Source organism: Chlorocebus sabaeus, chromosome 2 (assembly GCF_047675955.1).
Source record: "Chlorocebus sabaeus isolate Y175 chromosome 2, mChlSab1.0.hap1, whole genome shotgun sequence".
Lineage (NCBI taxonomy): Eukaryota > Metazoa > Chordata > Mammalia > Primates > Cercopithecidae > Chlorocebus > Chlorocebus sabaeus.
The window spans coordinates 53,919,848-53,935,777 of NC_132905.1; the positions used below are offsets into that span (position 1 = coordinate 53,919,848).

A 15,930-nucleotide genomic window follows, 5' to 3' on the forward strand; every position below is an offset into this window, starting at 1 on the left:
TTTGCAAAAGCAGAAACTTCAACACAGGAAAACTTTTAAAGTAAATAGACTAGCCCGACACTTACCTCTCTCTAATGGTGGGATAAAGACCCTGCCAGTTTGGGGCCGGGATAAGGTTGTTGTTACTGAGATTCTGCTGGTGGTACTGCTGGACGCTGGTGCTGCTGGAGTTGGCTGGCTTTTTACGGGGGAATATATCAGCAGCCATCTTCTTCTTTTTAGTCTTCAAGGTAATTATTTCATAACAAACTGGCGGCAACTTGCTGCTGTTGCTACTGCTGCTGCTGGTATTTGCTTTCTTCGAGCTTTTCTTGGACCTGTTCTTTACCGTCTCTGGAAGCATCAAGAAGAAGGTGAGACATTTCATGTTCTTTTCCTTGTCATCTACCATGAGTACAGTGTGTCTCTCTTTAGAGTTAGATATCCCAAATTGGTTTGAGCATCAAGGAAAAGAGATTAGCCGAGCTAAGAGGTTAACTGAAACCAACAAAGCTGATATTTTGCTGCTTTTCTCAGCCAGGCAAGGTGACCTTTTCACTATGTTGAATAGAAACTGGCTTTAAGTTTTATCCAGTACTGGGTCTGTTAAATATATCCCCATCATGATTCCTGTTTCTCTTATTTGCTCATAAAAATAACTGTTTCCTAGATCACCTGAAAATGCTACACTGCAAAGATGACAGGCACAGAGCTGTAGCACTTGTTTTCTGAATTAGGTTAGCAAGATGGGCTGGAGCTGCGTGAGTCTGTTCAGCCGGCTGAAGTTGTGTGGTGAATGGATCGGAGGAGAGTAGGTATTACAGCCCTGCAGATGGAGTCAGACAGCCAGTGCTCTGAGCCAATAGCTGAAGTCACCAATCATGATTGGACCAAGCAAAACAGTGACACCTATTGTAACATGCATAGTTCTGATATTAAAGGAACAGCAGTTGCATTTTCTCCTTTACTGTATTTTTAAATAAGATAAATAACATATGAAATATATTTGACAACAGGAAGGGAGGAGTTTATGCCCACAGATTTCTCTTCAGTAGACATACATTATATTCCCAGTTAAGCAGCATCAAATAACAAAGGGTAGGGACAGATATCAACTCTATATTTCTACTAAAATCTTTTTCCCGGCAGCATTTAGTTTCAAATACTTAAAATCCTCCAGGCTATAAACTGAAAAGCGTTATTAATAGCAAAACACATTTATTACACTTTAAAGGCTAAGGATGTTATTCTTCTTTTTCTTAGCCTCTTTTGAGTGTAAGTCATAGTCTAGTGCTAAATAAGAGAACTGAGGCCATGTGTTCAGTTTACCTCCCAATGTTTTCTAGCTTCCATAATGGACTTTGACAGTAGTCTCAGGTCACAAAATACTGTTAATTAGATTAAGATTATACCAGTACACCTAAGCACACTGAAGCATAAGATAAATTCTAGAAGTAAAAATAAGATTCAAGTAAAAACAAATCTGTTGATCAATGTTTAAAGTCTGTAATTCACTAAAAATATTTCAGATGGGGCCCTGTTCAGGATCTCAAAATTCAACTTAACTGTTAAGGCTACATTTAGTTTTGTCTTAATTTTAAAGAATATAATCCACAACTTCTAACACAGAACCAATAACAAGGCTATTCAAAATAATAAATGTTCGGATTCTACCTAATTAAAATGCAAACAGGTTCTCTCTGCTTTGAATTAGAAGAATATAAGCTACTATTTGATTTTTATGGGTGTGAACCCTCCAACAATTTCTACCATTGGTGAGTAAAAAAAACAAAAAAACACCTGCTACAGGTTCTACATATGCTTATTTATTGTAAAGAGGGACTAATGGAAATATTTAATCTCATCCCTATCTATTTGGATCACTCTCATTTGTTCAAAGCAGCCATTTGCTACCCCCCAGGCAAATGCACCCTTCATGACCACAGCCCTCCTTGTTGTAACATTTGTCTGAATGACTGCCTGACACAGTGAGGGCTCAGCAAACAGGAGTTATGATTGTTATTGTTATAATTAATAATCTGCTAAAGTCAGTTACCAGAAATCAGTCTTTAAATCCCTAGAACACTAAATTGAACCAAGAAATATCCTCTTTATTGTTGTTATTATTCTTAACACCATTTGCAAAGCCTCTGTAAGAGAACCACGGCCTTTAGCAGGTACCTGTCTCCATTTTAGATGGATCCTGAAGCACTGCTTATTTATTATGTTTATCATATTCTCAATACCAGAACACACACATACATACAGACACCTCCAAATCATCTTCACACGCACTTTAACACACAATGTTAGAGAGGGATCTAGAAACCAGCTTAAAAAGCACATAGAGAAAGTCACGAACAAGTAAGCTCCTATTGACCTAATTATTCAGAATAGGGTTAATACTAAAGGATTTCTCTCCTGCTCAAGTGCTACTGAACTTCCTGACCGCTTCCTCACAGGAAAGCCCCCATGCCAGGTAGGCCTTTCTGACTGGGATTAATCTCATAAATATTTCTAACAAATCTAGTATCTGGCTTTTCAGGTCAGAAGTAATCAATTAGAATGGAAAGGGAAACCAGCTGCTTTGAGGCAGACATACTATTAATTGGTAGCTGGATGCAGACAAGAGAGAAAAAACACAAAACACAGATACAAGAACTTAGAAGGGTTTGTGATCTTTACTCATTTTGCATATAGCTCAATATCCATCACCAAGAAGTCTCCAAAAAACATGGCTCTTACACCACTAAGTTAAATAAAAAAAAGTAAAGTGCATGTAATTTTATGAGAAAGAGAATTACACAATATTATAGAACAAGTTTTCTAAAATTAAAGATTTCAGTTATTTAGAAAAGTAAGTTTTGTAGAAAATTCTGGCAATACTAGTTAAATGAAGTAGTGCTAAATGTGAATCATCTACAACAGTGCTACAAAGAGGGGCATTATTACTCCATTGTATGTAAGGACTGATGAGCATGGCTGTTTAAAATCAAGAGAGAAAAATTATCTGACAGCTACTTTTTCTTACCACAGTAATAAGGCAGGTAATACAGGTTCTTGCTACTGAAAATGCAGTTGAAGGATCAGCAGCAGCATCTATAGGGAGCCTGTCAGTAACCCAGAATCTCAGCCAGACTCTGGATCAGAATCTGCATTTCATATGGTATTCAAGGTTGGAAAAAAACCTCACATAGATAACTGCCGACTACTAGATGTCTTCCCAATGATCCAGTACCAACATCTGGTGCCATATGTTGCATTCAACTATTAAGTGAATTGAAAATAATTCAAAATAATTTAATTTGGTTTGGACATTAAAAACTTAACAACCCCTCACATCCTGTTCTAAAATTCTTCTGATTAGGCCCCAAATGTCAAATTCCAGGATTGAAGTGTGCAGACAGCCAACTGAGAGGGACCAAGATATTTTCTGGAAAGGAAGCACAGGCCCCAATTATTTTAAAAGATAATGACAGTGATGATTTCAGGCGGAAAAATAAGGAATTAAAAAATGTCAACTATGAAGCAGACAAATCACTTAGTATTTTAAAATGGTCTACTTCACAATTCTATTTCAACAAATTAGCAATGTAGCATGGTAAAATCAGCAATCAATCTAGTTCAGTCCTGGCTGGGCCACTTAAAATACAGAAAGGGGAGTATTTGAACAAATCATTTAGCCTTTAAGGACCTCAGTTTTCCTCAGCTATAAGATGGAAGAGATTCACCCAGAATGAATGTTTTTCAAACTTTACACTCAATCCACAGTCAGAAATGCATTTTATATTCTGACTTAGTACTAAACATAAACACACATACAGGCACACAAATGGAAAGAGGTGGTTCAAAAAACAAAACCTACTCTTAGCGTGTTATGATATACAATCTGATATTTCCTATTTTCTTCTTTCTTCTTTTCAATGTTGGTCATAATCCATTCAACTGATCTCATGACAACAGTTTAATAAACACTGGTCTAGGTTATTTGTAAGGGCATTTAAGGTTTAACACACTAGGTTCTTTTCTATCAAGAATTTGGACTAGGGACCACCAGATGACGACAAGTTCATGAAACTCTTCAAACTTCATGTGAAATTGGCAGTATGTGTGCATTTATTTTTCTAGAAAGAGAAGTGACGGCTTTCATCAGCCCTGAGTAATTGCAACCCAGAATACAATAAAATGTTAGGGTTAAAATGTTATAAAACTTTAAGACTTATTTGAATATACAAAATTTTGGTATCACTTTATTCTTTCATTTCTATTGTCTACTACATTAAATACAAATTATGGCTTCTTTTCCTCCTTGATTAAATATAAATAGTTAAAACTCCATCGGTTGAGTCTGTAACCCAGAAACATCACCCACTGGGTTGACGGGTAAAAAAGGATAGCAGCCTGATGCCTACTGCCACAATTCACTCCTAAAATTTCTTTCCAATTGGCATTTTATCACTTGTTTCTAGACCTCCTGAATTTTAGAGCTGTCTGCCCTAATGAGGTAAATATAGGCCAAGAAGCCCATCAAATTTGTATGAAAGTATTCCCAAAATAAAACATACCGACCAAGCCATGTATTAGGTGTTGGGCATACAGTGGTGAGCAAGATTAGAAACCAAACTTAAAAGGTTAGCTAATAATAGTGGGTTTCAGTTGATTTTATAATTGCCAGAAAGCTGAATCACTATTCACTTATTTCCATTCAATTCTCAATCACAACAAAATTATCAACAGAATTTAAGCTCACTTAGATCATCCTTTTCACCACTGGAAGGTTTGTCAGCAATCCTACCTTTATTTAATACAATCTTACATATTCAGTTTGCAGACTTGAATGAGGTTTGAAACAAAGGGATTCCAGAAATCATTTAATGCAACTCTTTTCTCACAGGTATGGCAACTGGGTGTCAGAACTTTAAGGGGTTTGTGAAAATTCCACAGTAAAGAAGTGGGGCAACACCTGGATTACAAGGCAGATCTCCTGGCTTGTCATGTTGTTTGCTTCATTCACTCTAATATTCACCCATAGTAATTACCTCACATACTTACAGAATGCTCGATTGTTATATTTTGAAACTACTTTAAAATAAAAAGCTTTCTTTTAAAGTTTACAAAGATGAACACCATGAACATATGTAGTTTGCACCCCTGTAGGGGCACACTACAGGTAAGAATGCGGAAAGGATACTTGTGGAATGAGATGGAAGGAAGGAATCGCAGTGAGGACACTGCTCGGAAACAGAAGAGGCTCTCCAGGTAAAATAAAGTTAGAAACCAGCTATTCACGGTTAACACCAACTTCTATGTCAACAACTAATAATGCTGGCAACTCTTGTTTAACTTGCTCTAACTCTGGACTCCTTGTCTGGACTTGTACATGGTTTACTACAAGACACCTAAATAAAAAGTAATAGCAGTGAGGTTAACAGAGGTTTAAACAAGGTAAGGTAGACTGAAGAAATACCTACCACATCCAAAAGTGAGTAACATCACCTCACAGAAGAGTAGTTTAACCTGGTAAGTTATGAGGGAAGAGTGTTTTGTTTTTGCTTGTTTGTCCCTTCAATACTGAGCAAAAATTATGCTTTTGATTTGGGAGGTAAAAAGATAAGCAACAAAATGTTGGCAGTCCCCAAAGTCAGCAGCAGCTGCTGGAAAACAGACTATATATGCTTTCTAAATTTGGAAACAAATATAGAGTCAAGTGCTGGCAGCATAGCATAGTGAAAAAAGCAAGAGCCAATAACAAGTGACCTTAAGGTTAGTATCTGTGAGCCTCATTTTCCTCATCTGCCAAATGGGGTAATTAGACCCAGCTTCTCCCTCAGGTTTATTGTGAAGGCAAGATTATACGTTTTGTGAAAGCACTTTAGTCAAAAACACTTTACAAAGGTAAGCTCTCACCATTAGCAGCAGTTGTACCCAAAGGAGGAAACGTCTGTGATGCAATCATCTAAAACACAAAAACTCAAAGATTAATCTAGCTCCTCATCCTTGTACTTATTCAGACTGTACAGCTACTGACATTTCATCCTATCTGCAGGCTTCCTCTAGCCCCACCTGTGGGCCAACCAGGTCCCATTTTGCTGTGAATCTGATTTTGCAGGGAAGGTTCAATAATAATCAAGATCTGTGCTGTGCACTGTGATCAGGTCCACACCCAATGTCCAAATCCCACAGTATTATTTCCAAACCTGCACTTGAACCCACACTTCAGGCTGGGTGCCCACTGTGGACTTCAAACCTCCATGAGGCCACCTGTTGGCTGATACACTGCTGTACCCACCTCCTGAGACAGCCTCCTGCAAGCAGTCCATCTAGTCACCCAGCCATATCTCACTAGCAATTCAATTTGGCCTCTCTCGACAATGACCCAGTTTGAATTCCAGCACTAAGGGTGATAACTAAGGCCAAGTATTTGGTCAAGGCATACTTCAGTGCTGTCCACAAGGATAAGGTTCATGGTCAGTTTCATTAAGTCACCTTTTCACCACATAGAGCTCCAGTTAACCTTGAATTGTACTTTAGATTTGGGGTGGGCAGGGGGTGGGGGGGAATGCCCAAAGGTAGAATGTGGTAATTCTTAGAAGGCAGGGAACGATGATTCTTTTTAAAATTCCATATGGCACTTACCATGACATTTGACGATTCTAGCTCTTACATACACACTGTGTCTCAGTGTGCACCTCGTTTGGAATACTAAACAACTCATCTAAATCCCAAATTATTCTCTTCCATACATTAAGTGATCTTGAAAAGGGGTATATAAAGTTTACCAGGAGATACTCTGAAGATGGCTATTTAAAGGAATATTATAATTTCTTTTGTAAAGTTGAAGGTATGTCAATAAAAAGGCAATCAATTGCTAAATTTTACATACTCTGGATCAAGCTTGTCCAACCCGCAGCCCCGCAAGAGGCCTAGAATGGCTTTGAATGCGCCCCAAACAAATTTGTAACCTTTCTTAAAACATTATGAGAATTTTTTTTTCTGCGATTTTTTTAGTTCATGGGCTATCATCAGTGTTACCATATTTTATGTGTGGCTCAAGACAATTCTTGCAGCGTGGCCCAGGGAAGCGAAAAGGTTAGACAGCTCTGCTCTAGATGATCTCATGGTGCCTTTCCTCAGGTGTAAGTATTGACTACACGATCGCCTATCTTTTCCAATTATAGGTTTCTAGGATTTAAAAAATCTGTACAATATTTGGCAGAAATAGCAATTTGCTTAATTTTCTTTACATTTTAATATGATTATGACCAATAGCCAACTAAAACTCTATATGTATATATGTGCTGTATTTTATGGATTGTACATTCCTTGTGCCTCCCCCACCCTTGCCACTTTAACATCTCTAAAACTGGCTTGTGTTTTTTAATCGATGCCATCTCATGAGTATAACTATTAGGCTTTTTTTTTTCCTTTCTTAGTGGTACATAAAGTAAATGGCATGTCTTACACCTGATGGCACCCTCCAGTCAGTGAAATACGGTAAAATCTGTAAAATTCAACAGAAAGAAAGAAATCTTTTTTTTAGGTTGCTTAATTATTTCCTTAACCAGGCAAGATGATGGCTCAGAATTCTGGCTGAACTACATTAGAATAATTGAGCTTTCATCAAGTAGTTATTTGATAAAGTATATAATCACAATTCTCAATTGAGACTGCTACTATGACAACCATTGATATGGTAGAATATCTAGATGGAAATCTCAAAATGAGAATTTGCATTGCCAGGACGGGTAAGAGTTCCAGCATTAATATAATGCATTTCTAATATTTTCTCATGCCACGCAATTGTACACAAAACTGTACATAAAATGTGCATAAAACTGATCAGTATAAGCCTGTAACTCTCTGGGTAATACTTGCTAAAGATATTTTATCAATCAATTCAAAATTTATTAACTTAAAACTACTTTATACATAGGTTAAATCTAGAGCTAAATGACTCCTTAGAAGACACTGCTTACTTTCAAACAAATAGAATCCATATTAACATGTTAGCTTAAGAGAGAGAAACATTATCATAATAAAATGATCCCTATATATATATGACTCTCTACTAGGTACTTGAAAATAGTCTATCCAAAGAAAAGTAAAATCAAGGCTCAGCAGGTCCCTTTCAAAAAGGCTTGAATGGGGCTGTTCCAATAGAAGACTTCAATCCTACTGGGAATGCTGGAATGGAACAACCTCACCCAACCATTGCTGTGGCTTTCTGCAGGTCATTTGTTGGCTTTAAAAAACAGAAGAAGAAAATAATATGTTTTGGTCAAAGAAAAAGAAAAGTGTTTCCAAAGATATGTTATACTTTGGCTAGTAATAGCTTTTTTTTTCTCTGATATTCGAAAGATAGTCACCAAGAACATCTCCTCAATCAAATCATCAAAGTCCAACGCTTCTCTCATTTGGTTACCAGAATATCTTGTTCTATTTGGGAAAAACATCTTTTCCAAGGAACACATGGCATAGGAAGAAAGAATCCAGACAACCAGATACTCTACGTCAGTCCTGATTATTAGGTGAGGTTCTAAGTGTAAATTCTATACCTTTAGTCACTCAGTGCTTATGAAGTCCCCTGTCCTTACAATTTACTGCCTCCTAACCATCAACACCAAAACACCTGAATGATATCAATTATCTTAGATTTTAAATTGTGCTCACTGTAAAATGAACAGGACAGGTTGGGAAAGGCAAGGCCAGAAAAAACTTTTTTTTTTCTTTTTTTGGCAAAACCACATAGAAAAGACCAGTTACAATTTCACATTTTGACAATCACTATACACATATCCACAAGGTCTCAATTAATTCTATTTAATGAAATGCCTTCCTTTGTTTTACAATATATATGATCAGAATGAAATATAGTTATTTTGGGCAAACAATACAAGATCTAACACTAAGAGGTCTGCTATGCTGAGTGAAATCTGAGAAATCTTGCTGTGGGAAAATATAAACATCCATGAAGTTACAATGCAGCTTCACACTCAATTTCTAACACACCTCTCGAGTAGATATCACCAAATAAAAATGAAAAAAAAGGCACATACATTTCTAAAATGAGTAACAATAATATTCCCTAACAAAAAATTCAAGTAGAATTAGAAGGCCGTTACAGAGCGTTATTATAGAAACCAGTTTCTGGCAAAAACTCAAAGTAAAAGCTCTTCTAGAACCAAATTAAAAGATATGTTTTATGCTACTTTTTTTTTTTTTTTTTTTTTTTTTGAGAGGGGGTTTCACTCTTGTTGCCCAGGCTGGAGTACAATGGCACAATCTCGGCTCACTGGAACCTCCGCCTCCCGGGTTCAAGCAATTCTCCTGCCTCAACTTCCCAAATAGCTGAGATTACAGGCATGTGCCACCATGCCTGGCTAAGTTTGTATTTTTAGTAGAGATGGGGTTTCACCATGTTGGTCAGGCTGGTTTCGAAACTCCTGACCTCGTGTGATCTACCTGCCTAGGCCTCCCAAAGTGCTGGAATTACAGGAGTGAGCCACCACGCCTGGCCGTTTTATGCTACTTTTAATTAGCTTAAAAGTATACAATCCCCATCAACTGTTGTGAAGTACACAATAGAAAGAAAGGCACAGTGTACTTTAAATGTTAGTATAATTTTAAATATAACAATACCAACTAACATTCACAGACTACCACCATTTGCTGCAGGAAATAATAATCTGACACTGATAAAGTACTTCTTTGTTGTTTCAACCTCTCATGCTATTATAATCGGAACAAAAATCGTAGTTCTATACCTAGCTTGATCACATGTATTAGAACTAAGAAAATAGAGTATGTCAAAATAATTCAATTCTCTAATAATATTCTCGAAAATACAAATAATTATTTTTTTAATTAAGAGTTACTATATAAGTAGGTCAGTACTTGAACTGCCCAGAGATTTAGAGTAAAATAAACTAACTGCTCATGAAATAATGCTAAAATAAGTCTCACTTAAAGTGGGGACTATTCATGAAAACGTGTTCTTAAATTTGAGTTTCTTCAATCTCTGCACCACCTAACAGTAGGGAGGACAGCATTTATAATACATATGAACTTTAACCATAATAAACAGATTAAAAACATTAAAGCCAAAATACATCTTCAAAGAGTGGCAACTCAACCATCAGTACCTTAATTTTTTAAAAAAATAATACATAGAGAAGCAATCACTCCACCACAGTTAACAGAGATATGAACTCATACTATATCCATGGTGATGATGACTGGAACCAGACCAAAGGAGGACAATCTCTGAAAATGGTGATCACAATTTACATCTGAGTCAGGTCTCTCTGCATAAGGATTTTACTTGTCATCTGTGGAAATGCCATGATTTCTACTAAGAGTTCCGTAGTAGAGGTCTACGTAGTTCCAGGTCTACTAAGAGACCTGGGTGATGTCAGTATTTGATTGAAGTAACACCCTCTTGTAAAATTTAAAATATAGCATCATAAATGAGACAAAAAGAGGCATGTGGTCAAATCTTAACTGTACTCTGTAACGCTCTTCCCTAAGGGGCTAGCATCTAAACTGAGGAAGGTCTCTTCTTACATGCCACAGGAATGCAAGCATCTGCCCCAGAGGAAGGGAAGAAATTCCACCTCACCTTTACCAGTGAGAGGAAGCATGGTTTGCAATTCATTTTAGAGCTCCACGGCCTGGCTCAATTCACAATTAGATCTTTTGACTCATCCTCTTCATTCACCCACCCTGCAAACCAGACTATTCCCACACTACAAATGGGTCCACTGCTTCCTGCCATCCTCACTGCACTTTCTTCTGTAAAACCCTACTTATCAAAAGCCTACCCACCCAATCTTCAAGATGCAGTCCAAAGGATACCTCAGCAAGGAAAGTTTCCTGATGCTTCCAGACTCATCATGCCCAACTGCAGTACTTTCTCACATTCTATCTTGCCTTATGTTGCCTGATTAAAGTGTGTTTTCTCTGAGGACTGCATCTCCATATTTGCAACAGTGCCATGCTCACACACCTGGCTTTCAATGTTTATACAAAAGGAGGTTAAAGCCCAATCCTTCCAAGTCCAATGAGAACTCTAGATCGCACTTGTGGAGTGCAACTGGTCCTAGATCAAAATGGTCTGAAACTAACGTGTACGGTGTTTCTAGTTGACTGAAATGCAAGCTTAGACTAGGTAGAGTAGCAAAGAACCTGAATACCTATTAAATGTGTCCTGGGGCTCTCCTGAACATGTCTAAACACAAATGTAGTATTATACTACTACATTAATCTCACAGCTAATCCAACAGTAAACACCAAAGCTCAACTTAAAGCAAGTTCCTACATGCTTAGAGTAAGGCTTTGCAACATTAAAAGCCTAAAATTTAATGTAATATAGATATTCACAGGGAAGTGTGGGTTAACCAGGAACAAGAACTGTTAACAGGACAAAGCTGCCTTTATCAACCAGTCCCAATTCATGGCCTGGCATATTTATTTATAGTGCTAGTAAAGCATTTTAATGATTTAATGAACTGGAAAGGATGATAAATTCTCAGCAATTCACGTGAAAAGAGGAAAGCAGTCATATGAATAATCAAAAAAAAAAAAAAAGGATAATTAAAAAGACTTACTAATGTGGTCCTGAAATGTGTTTCATCTGTACTTAACATTGAATCGATGAATTTCCACTACATTAGACATACCCAATCTTCAAACAAAGTAATAAAATGGGCTTGTGTGTACAGGACAGTAGGAAAATGCATGCCTCCCCTGCAAATAAACCACAATTCTAAGATGGGCAATGTCTCATTTCAGATTACTGCAGAGCAAAAGCACAAGCAGAAAAGTATACTGCTTACATGTGTAAGTCTCTGTGTCTCACTTCACCAAGGAGAATCAGACAAGTAATCAGGTGCTTGACTTTTTTACAAAAAAATAAAGAATTCTCAACTTCCATCTATACATTCCCTTACAACACTGAAGTAACAGGCCAGGCGTGGTGGCTCACGCCTGTAATCCTTGCACTTTGGGAGGCCGAGCCGGAGGGATCACCTGAGGTCAGGCATTCGAGACCAGCCTGGACAACGTGGTGAAACCCTGTCTCTACTACAAATACAACAATTAGCCAGGTATGGTGGCACGTGCCTGTAATCCCAGCTACTTGGGAGGCTGAGACAGGAGAAAAGCTTGAGCCTGGGAGGCAGAGGTTACAGTGAGCACAGACCACGCCACTGCACTCCATCCTGTGCTACAGAACGAGACTCCGTCTCAAAAAAAAAAGGAGTAAAAATAAATGGAAATTGTGGTATCAGTAGTGGAATAACTTATTTTTGGCCAAAGCTGGAAAGTCTCCTGCTGGGCCAGTGTGTTTATGGAACCTTTACCACCAGCAATGATTTTAAAAACCGTTAAGAGTGTTGAAAATGTAAACAAACTGTTTTAAACTCATGTTGGCCAAAATAAATAAATAAATAAATCTGCTTGAATTTTTCAATAACGAATTCACTGGTTATAAAAGTATATTTCTTAGAAGGCAGGGTGAGGAAAATTCATTCCATGTGTGCCTGTCGTTTGATGTGTATATGAATTAAAAGTATGAAGCCTTTTAAGCAGTTCTGACTTGCACTGGTCAAGAAAATATCTAAGCAGAACAAGTGACCAAATCCCTCTGCAACCTCCCAGCAACATCTGCTAGTGGTGATGCAGAACAAAGACTGCCATAGGGATCATTTGCTCCTAACAGAAAAGGCAAGAGTTTCTCCAGGAACTACAAAACATAGAAATTGCCCCATAGTTGGCTCTGTAACTTTTCTTACTATTGATGCTGTTGGTTTCTAAGCCATCTGAAGGTCACCCTAGTGACTCTTGAGCAAAAATGAACAGTGCCAAAGGAGCAGTAAAGTCACCTTACTTTTCCCCAGTCCTCCTCACCCACACCTGAATGATGGGGGATTTAGGCATAGTGGTAACATGGCCTGGGTAAATGTAAAATAGTTACTGTGCATTCCCCTTTGCAATAATCAATGTATTGTTTCATGGGGAATCTCTGGGAGATGCAACAGTAAAAATTATTGATTTTATTAAACTTCAGCTGTTGAGTACATACTTTTTAAATATTCTACATCATGAAATTGGGAAGTATGCACAAAGCATTTCTGGGGAAATTGAAATAGAACGGTTTCCTTGAGAAAAAAACATGTGTACAACTATTTGTGTTACAAGTCAAACCAGCAGCTTTCTTCTTGAAATACCATTGTTACTTGACAGAAGAAGCAAAGTATGCTTATTCAGACTAAGGTATTTGGCAGACATTTTCTCAAAAATGAATGAAGTGAGCCTGTCACTGCAAGGAAAACTGACAGTATTTATCGCTGATAATAAAATTCAAGGCTTCAAGCAAAAATTAGAATTTGGAAACCTTGATTACACCACCACGAGCCTGACAGCTTCCCGATACTCAAAAGACTGTTCTGATAAGAGTAGTGATATTAAATGAACATGATTTTTGATACTGTATAATGAAATGTGTCAACACTTGAAAGATTTGCATAACTCAGTGAACCAACCTTTTCTAATAAGAATGCAATTACAATATAAAATCATGCATTGGTAAAAGATCCAAAGTACAAGACTGACCAACGGATTTAAAGTATAACAAGCGTACAAAACATTCACTGATATGGTTTTAGATTCTACATGGCAATTTAAGAAACTACTATTTATGAAGCTTTGGTGAGGTATCAAATATCCACAATCATCTGAAAATGCTATTAAAATACTCTTTTCCAGCTATACATCTGTATGAGGCCAGATTTTCTTCATATGCTTCAATGAAAACATTTATTTTTAAATAAACACTTAATTTTTTTCTTTAATTTCGACTAAATATTAATAGATATGACCCCTATAAACAAGTTTTCTGGGCTTTCGAAAATAATTAAGAGTATAAAAGGATCCCAAGACCAAAAAGTATGAGAACCGCTGATGCCCAGCTTCATAAGAAGTCTGGTTTTATCGTAAGCATAACAGTAAGCCTCTAGAGGCTTTTGATATGGTTTGGATTTGTGTTCCCACCCACATTTCATGTTGAATTGTAATCCCCAGTGTTGGGGGAGGGACCTGGAGGGAAGTGACTGGATCATAGAGGTGGATTTCCCGCTTGATAGGGAGTTCTCATGAAATCTAGTTGTTTGAAAGTGTGTAGCACTTGCCCCTTTGCTTGTTCTCTCTGGTCACCACGTGAAGATGTGCTTGCTTCCCCTTTACCTTCTGCCATGATTGTAAGTTTCCTGAGGCCTCTCCAGCCATGCTTCCTGTAGAACCTGCAGAACCGTGAGCCAATTAAACCTCTTTTCTTTATAAATTAAACAGTCTCAGGTAGCTGCTTTATAGCAGTGTTAGAATGGACTCATAGAGCTATTAACAAAAAAAAAAATTCTTAATGAACTATATACAAGATCAGGGCCAAGTTTTTACACATACCTGCTTTTTCCCTTTTATTCTCCTAGAAAACAGTAACTAATTCTCAGAGCACAATTCTCAACCATTCACTCCAAAATATATTTTTGCACATTATAGACAGAATGAAGGATACAAGAACCAATCTCTGCCACAAAAATTAAGAGCGGTGGCTCATGCTTGTAATCCCAGCATTTTGGGAGGCCAAGGCAGGCAGATCACCCGAGGTCAGGAGTTCAAGACCAGCCTGGCCAGTATGACGAAACACTGTCTCTACTAAAAATACAGAAAATTAGCTGGGCGTGGTGGCGGGCACCTGTAATCCCAGCTACTCAGGACGCTGAAGCAGGAGAATCGCTTGAACCCAGGAGGTGGAGGCTACAGTAAGCCGAGATCGTGCCATTGCACTCCAGCCTGGGCAATAAGAGCGAAACTCTGTCTCGGAAAAAAAAAAAGAAAATTAAAAGCAGTCAAAGAGCTACTATTCCATCTGTTCAATGGCACTGGTTGGCATCTCGTTAATACTCCAACCTCAGAAAACTCACAAAATACAGGGTGCAAGATTGTATTAATTGACATCCTCTTTGAAGACATTAAGAAAAAAATTGTAAATGAGCTTTGAGGTAGACAAGTACACCTACAAACTTCACATAAACCAGTAAGAAAACAAACATCTTTCTCTGAAAATTTGCTTTCTCCTACATCGTATTTCCTTAGGAGAATCGGGGGTAGCGATCTTTGGTGTTCTCCTAAAGCAAGTATGGCTGCCAATGTTTAAGATAATTTGTTAACTTTTTTCTTTCATTTAAAGAGAGACATATCAGGCAGAAACTGCCTCTTCCTACAGGGCCATTTTAATATTGTATCTACAGACAGAGTATGGCATTTGATACTATACAATACCAAAGTATTCCTACACACTAAGTAGAAGAAAATGGTTTGTTGGAAATAAAGTTTAGGTTAGGACTTTGTAAAAGTCCAAAAGAAATACTTAATCGACCAGCAATAACATTTCATTTAAAAATACAGGGAACCCTTGAATGCTATGGGTTTAAACTGCTCTGGTCCACTTATATTTAGATTTTTTTCAGTAACTATATTGGAAAATTAGTTGGGAGATTTGTGTAACAATTCAAAAAAAACCGATGAACTGCACAGCCTAGATATATCAAAACTTTTTTTTTAAGTTTTGTATTTTGTTAATGGATAAAACATGTAGCTATTAATCTGTTTTATCATTTACTACCACAAAACATACACACATCTATCAGAGTTATCAAAATTTATGCACACAAACACATACTGACGGTATATAGTGCCATTCCCAATCCAGAGAAATGTAAACAAATGTAAAAATGCAGTATTAAATCACAAAGGCATAAAATTAACTGTAGTACATACTATTCTACTGTAATAATTTCACAGTCATCTCCTGTTATTCGTGTGGTGAACTCAAGTGTCGCCAGTATCTGCCTAAAATGCCGTATGATGCTAATCATCTCAGCATGAGCACTTTTG

At 37.4% G+C, this 15,930-nt stretch overlaps 1 protein-coding gene across 5 annotated transcripts in view; it reads right to left on the minus strand.

Moving 5' to 3' along the window:
• Positions 1-15,930, minus strand: part of BTBD3 (BTB domain containing 3) — a 36,176-nt gene that overhangs the window by 7,931 nt on the left and 12,315 nt on the right. For 2 of the 5 annotated variants that reach the window (XM_007960213.3, XM_073008469.1), the window contains exon 2: positions 66-333. In XM_007960213.3, the coding sequence (XP_007958404.2) occupies positions 66-208 (143 nt within the window). In that variant the 5' untranslated portion in view covers positions 209-333. Of the gene's footprint in view, positions 1-65; positions 5,848-5,886; positions 5,936-14,220; positions 14,237-15,930 lie in introns of those variants that run through there. The other 3 variants (XM_007960220.3, XM_073008464.1, XM_073008467.1) reach the window with 3 other exon arrangements.